At 38.2% G+C, this 6590-nt stretch overlaps 1 protein-coding gene across 1 annotated transcript in view; it reads left to right on the top strand.

Annotated features, from left to right (window-relative positions):
• The window catches only part of LOC107552236 (cyclic AMP-responsive element-binding protein 1-like), a 15798-nt gene that overhangs the window by 2728 nt on the left and 6480 nt on the right, over positions 1–6590 (top strand). Inside the window, exons 3-7 of the mRNA XM_016234086.1 lie at positions 603–749; positions 1001–1101; positions 5445–5584; positions 5705–5887; positions 6095–6248. Of these exons, the coding sequence (XP_016089572.1) occupies positions 603–749; positions 1001–1101; positions 5445–5584; positions 5705–5887; positions 6095–6248 (725 nt within the window). The remainder of the gene's footprint in view (positions 1–602; positions 750–1000; positions 1102–5444; positions 5585–5704; positions 5888–6094; positions 6249–6590) is intronic.

Here is a 6590-nt window from a genome sequence, read left to right as displayed (position 1 = left end):
TAGTGTAGGCTGATTATTCTTATAGATTGAAACGTGCATTAACCAGGATAACGAGTATGAAACATGCTCCGAGTTGCTTCAGAAAACAAAAAATAGAGCAACAACAAAAGCATGTTGCTGGAAATGGGTTTATTATTGAAAATGCGAACTGCTTGTCTGCCAGCAGGAGGCGCTGTGAGAGCGGTGGAACTAACGGTTTCTCCAGTAATGGCTGTAAACAAAGCAGCTCCGCTCATGAACGCTACTTTATCAGATAAAAATGCCATCTAAACTATTCTGAAGACCGTCGGTTCCCTTCAGAGATACATTCATATAAAACACCCGCGACGCGTTTTGATTTTGAAACGTGCAGTGCTCATGTTTATTCAACGAAGTCAAACGCCACAAATAAATCAATGTATGGGAAACACTGGTAATGTATATCGAAATATCGGAAATGTGTTTAAAAATCATATCACCGTTATTGAAAAAAATTATATCGCGATACATATTGATATTGAATTATTGTCCAGCCCTAGTTGATATTTTAGTTCAGTCCAGTTCTTAGTTCAAGAACTTAGTTCAGTTTCTGTGTCTCACCCTGTTATGCCTCCCCCACGCAGGTTTCCATGGCTGCAGCACAGGTATCAGCCACTGGGCCCACTGTGACCTTAGTTCAGCTGCCCAATGGGCAAACGGTGCAAGTTCATGGGGTCATCCAGGCAGCCCAGCCCTCCGTCATACAATCCCCACACGTGCAAACTGTACAAGTAAGCCTGACCTGATGGTTCATTTCTGGGAAAACCGTAAAATTGTAAAAAATAAAAAAGAATCATTACATAATTCTGTGTCTGTCTTAGCAGACCCAAAATGATATGCAGAATGCACAGTGGATTAAATAACCTTAATTTAATATGTATATTCTTCTGTTTGCTAATCTAGAAGACTTGATAGTTTAGAAATAATATCTGAGTTTTTTTGCTATCGATATTCACGTGTTCTTTTGTTGTCTTTGTGTTAGATTTCTACCATTGCTGAGAGTGATGATTCACAGGAGTCAGTGGACAGTGTGACAGATTCCCAGAAAAGAAGAGAGATCCTGTCTAGACGGCCCTCATACAGGTACCTGAATGGATTTGTAGTTTCGGTTAGATTGATCGGTTACCGATCATTATCGGCCGATAATCCCGTTGAGATGTTTGATCGGCGGTCTCTAAAAAGGCCGATCTCAAAAAACCGATCTCAAGCTGATGATGCTTAATAAAGTATAACTTATAAAGTAATTTGAAAACCACGTTTGAGACATAATTTCACAAACAGTGCGCGCACTCTTTTTCTCTCTCTCAAAATATGCAAATGTCTTCAAATCACCACACATCGCGTCTGTCTATAAGCGAGCAGCGTGCCCAGTTGACACAGGAATTGTCACTTGCACAATCGAGGCAGTGTCACATCGTCACTAAAGTTTATAAATTGCATTACTTTTTAATTCTTGCCAGCGTTTAATCATTCAGCGCTCTCCTGGAGACCACACGCTCATGCACACTCACATGCCAAGTTCACATTTTTCTTTTTGCAGTGCATACGTGGTGCGTATTTTTTCTGTGCTCATGTTAACGGATTAAAGCGTTCACTGCACACAGCTGCGGCCCGGCAGTGCGTTCAGGAGCGGTGCGTCTGCAACAGTGCAGAGATCGTTTCCGCACCGTGTCTATTGCTGTGCTGTAAGCGCTGAATTAATGTGACAGTGCATTGTTTGCAGTAAATATGAACATGGATTGACACGAAAATGTAGTAATTACACCATAAATGCATATAATTAAAGTCTACTGTGTTTCACAGTCAACACATGGCTTTTTGGCTAGGTTTAAAGGGAAAGAGCACTTTTAGATAAGGCAATAATAGATGACACTTTAGATGGTAATAAAGATTTCAATGCAAACGGAAAGGCAGAAGAGCTGACTATTTCTGTCAATGGTAAGTTTGTGATAACGTAAGAAAAGTAGTTTAAATGTTTTGCCACTTGCTTGAGCAACTTAATATATAAATCTAGAAGTAAATGCAAAATTAAAATGCATTGAATAATGTGTTGCTTATATTTATTGTGTTTAAACATGTCTGTGAAAGATTGTATTACTGTACTGTGTAAAAAAAAGAATTGCAATGCTGAAAAAGCATTTCCAGTAATAATGTTTGGATTTGAAATCAAACTAATGGATAAATGTTGTGTTTGTGGTAAACAGCCACGGATCAGTAGCGGACTCCTGTGTGAAAGCTGCTTCTCCTCTCACAAGAGACACCTAACAGGGGAATTCCCCCCATTTTCAAAAATGAAAATTCAGGCCCTGAATAAATGTCTAAAAATCCCGATTGGAGTATCACTATAAATAGTTATAAATGATAAATAGAAGGCTTTAAAAAGATCGGTATCAGTGATCGGTATCGGCAGATACTGCTTTCTGTGATCGGTGATCGGCCTCAAAAATCCTGATCGGAGCACCCCTAGTTTCGGTGCAGTGTTTCCAGTTAATTATGTAGACTCTGGCAGGGAGAGTTTCATAATGAACCAAAAATATTTTACTTAATAACTAAAAGGATCTTGTTGAATGTTGTGTTTTGCACCATTGCTTTGGCAAAACATCTGTGAGTTGATCTAAAATCAATATCGCAAAATGTCTTGGTGCACTTACTAAATCACAAAAGGCTGCAAGCTGTGTTTCAAAGTGAAACGTGGCACTATATTTATGCGAGTAGCTCACGATACGGTTTTTACATCATATTACAGCGTCTCGGTTCACCTTGAATGCATCAAGCTTCATCTTTACATGCACTGTGAGTTTTCACATTTGCATACTTTCCAACATTTTTGTGGACAGATGATTACAGTATTTCACCAGATTTGTAATGAGACGCGTTTGTAAACCTGTTTTCACTGAAACTGCAGTTTTCTGCCAAAATAGCAGCTCTGGGGTTTACCTCTTGCAAGTGAAAAAAATTAAGACAAAATTGACAATACAAGTTGTTCCAAACCTCTATGAATTTCTTTTTTTGTTAAATGCAAAAAAGGATATTTTAAAGAATGTTGGTAACCAAAAAGTTGCTGGTAGCCATTGACTTCCATAGTATGAACAAAAAATAGTATGGATGTCAGTGGCTACCAGAAACTGTTTGGTTAACAATTAAAAAAAATATATATATTTTATACGCAGTTGTAAATGTGAACCGGTGGATTGACAAGACGCTAATACTAATACATTCTAAAAATCTAAACAATTAAGATACTAAGGTAAATTTATGTTACTATTAGTGCTGGGCAACGATAATTTTTTTTGAAAATCGTGATTAATCGCATCGTTATGCACAAAATTCAATAATGCATTCAAAAGTAGTGTATTGTGCACTTTTTTCATTTAAAGGTACTGCTATATGAACAAAAGTGCAATAACATTTGGTTTGCAAACACATGAATAACAACAGTATTCCTTTTACATTGTAGCAGTTAAAATATTTCTTGTAAATCTCAACTTATAATATTAATGTAATCAAATTAAATATAAAACAAGCTATTTGCCACTGCCAGGGCATTAACGTTTTTATAGAAAATATTTTATAGTTTGTTATAGAAAAACAAGTTATGCTCAGAGTCCAGAGCCTCGATCATAACATTATAACAGGCACCCTTAGAGACGTGCACTATCGCGGAACCCAATGCAACAGAGTGCGCCGAGGGACAACACTAGGCAATCTTAACCATGCCCGAGCGCGTCTGACCCCCAAAGCCCAGTTCGTTTGACTAGTGTGAGGTGGGCCAGAGCCTGTATGCATGTAGTGTGAGCAGACCGCGGAACTTCTGATATGTGCAGCATGATCATTTCTGAGCGGCTAAAGCGATAGATCTGTAAAGCAATATATTGTGAAAGGGCCGTGAGTCCCAAACGACTCAAAATAATCAAAATTTGTTAACCACAAAGTTAACAAAATGATGCACTCCACTGTGCTGAGCGAGAGGCTTCTCTGCTGTCTTCACGTGTCTTCACGTGCTATGGGAAACATCCTATTTCCCGCTTATGAAGTCGTGATTACGAGCTCGTTGCATTCTTTTTTGTTAAAAATAATAGTGAACAGTGGTTTGTGAATGTCGATGCTTAGCCTAAATAATTTTATCAAGAGCGTCCATGTGAGCACTCCTGCAGTCTTAGGCCCTCCCCAAATACTCTCATTGGTTGAGACGCGTGATGACACCATCCCACCCTCCTGTGACCCATGGTTTGTCTGTATGTATTCAGAGCCAGTGAGCAACGGACTTTCATAATAATAAAAAAAATGCGTTAATGCGCAATAAAATAATTGTCTGCGTTAATCTGTTAATGCGATAATAACGCGTTAACTTGCCCATCCCTAGTTACTATAATTGATTATTAGTATTTGTTCAAAATTATCAATTATGTAAGGGATAATCAACGGCTATCCATGTATTAAAGGATTTTAAATGCACAACGTGGAGGCAAAGAACCGCCCGACGCGAAGTGCATTTAAAATCCTTTAATGCATGGCTAACCGTTGATTATCCAGCTTATTCCATGGTCATTTGCCAAGTTATAGACAAGTTAAAACTAGTATTGCTCTTTGCAGCACAATATTTGACCGAATGGGTAAAAATGACATTATTTTCGTCAGTTACGGCACGTTAGCTCTAGCATTCTGCCCGCTTCAAATCAAACAGATGAAATAGTGTGGTAAGACCACATTTATTTGAATGAATTATAGCATGCATTTCAACTAATTATCGTTCGAGAGAGAGATGACAGTTGTGTGTACTTGCCTGCTGCGTCTGTACGTCTCTACAAACAATTACTTCAAAAACAGCCATTTTACCATCGTTGTTGAGGAATATAATGTAGCGATCAAGTATCTAGTCTATTTTATTAATAAAAAATATTTTTTTATCAAAAAAATGTATACTTTTGAAATGTGAAATTTATCATTTTATAAAACTTTTTTTTTTTTTTTGAAAACCTGTATCTGAACTGTAAATCATGCTTTACGGTTATTTTACGGTTTAATATGTTATTATACGCATTGCCTTACCCCACTCATATGGCATTCATTTTATTTGTGCAGATGAAAAAGGTCTTTTAAAGTCTTAAATTTTTTTTGAAAAACCCTGCACATGCAAAGACTTTTCCCTCTTTTCAGTTTAGTGTCTGAAAAAAGGGTTGGAGCTCTTAATTTTGCATAGCACACTAGATTGATCCATTTTATGAATGTACAAAATCCCCCTATGTGGACAAAGGCCACCCCTCTGTTTTGTGGGAAACACTGCATTGAATATGACTTATTACTGCAGTCCTTTATGTCTAGATATCAACATTCCTTATTGAAATCCTAAAATCAGTGTTCCAATTGTACCGTAGCTTATTCACAATCCATTGTTCACAAGCTTGATTTGACATTTTGTAACACAGAAAGATCCTGAACGACCTTTCATCCGATGCTCCAGCAGTCGCACGGATAGAAGAAGAGAAATCAGAGGAGGATTCCACTCCATCCATAACAACTGTTACTGTGCCAACGCCTATCTACCAGACAAGTAGCGGGCAGTATAGTAAGCTGTTTGTTTTCTAGTACAAATGCACTACTACTTTACTACATATGAAAAAGTAGCTTGACACTGTTCGAATTCCCAAAAAATAAAGTAAGGCTCATGCCATTTGTTTTCCCCCAGTTGCTATCACTCAGGGTGGGGCGATCCAATTAGCCAATAATGGAACAGATGGAGTTCAAGGGCTACAAACCCTGACCATGACGAATGCAGCAGGCGCTCAGCCCGGCACCACCATCCTGCAGTATGCACAGACCAGCGACGGCCAGCAGATACTGGTGCCCAGCAATCAAGTGGTTGTACAAGGTGAGATTTCAAAAATATCAGTTCTATACAAGTACATAAAACCTTGAATAAAATGACAGAAGATAAAGAGAGAGAAGTTTACTGGTCTAGTTTCTGACATGTAGATTAAATCTAGGCTAGGCTTAATCTGTATCCAGCAGGCAGCCACACAAGGCATCTAAATGTCTGGTTGTCAAAACATAAATCTGTGCTGCTTGTGTTTTTCAGCGGCCTCGGGAGATGTTCAGGCATATCAGATCCGCACCGCAGCTGCTAGCACCATTGCTCCAGGGGTGGTCATGGCCTCCTCTCCTGCACTGCCCAGCCAGGGAGGAACTGAGGAGGTCACACGCAAGCGGGAGGTTCGGCTTATGAAGAACAGGTACGATAAAAAACACATCTCAACCCTCTATGGACATTTTGGCAATTGAATCACCATTGGCTAGTATATTTTTTTGTTTACTCGCCAGACTGAAATACTATATATATATTTATATGCCATTTTACAAACATATATAATGTTTGTAAAATGGTACAGCTTTTTAAATATCTGAAAGTACACTCTTAATATCAGTCAGTCAAGCAGTCAAGCATTATAATATGATAATCAAGTATTATTTAATAATAGAAGTTTAGTAATTAGAATTAAAACTTGGTAACCATGAACTTAGGACTGGTGCTTTTTTTTTGGTCATTCAGTGTTCCTGTAAAAAAAAAAAAAAAA

This window comes from Sinocyclocheilus grahami, unplaced genomic scaffold (assembly GCF_001515645.1).
Source record: "Sinocyclocheilus grahami isolate Dianchi unplaced genomic scaffold, SAMN03320097.WGS_v1.1 scaffold443.1, whole genome shotgun sequence".
In the NCBI taxonomy this organism is placed as follows: domain Eukaryota; kingdom Metazoa; phylum Chordata; class Actinopteri; order Cypriniformes; family Cyprinidae; genus Sinocyclocheilus; species Sinocyclocheilus grahami.
This window is presented reverse-complemented; position numbering and strand designations above follow the sequence as displayed.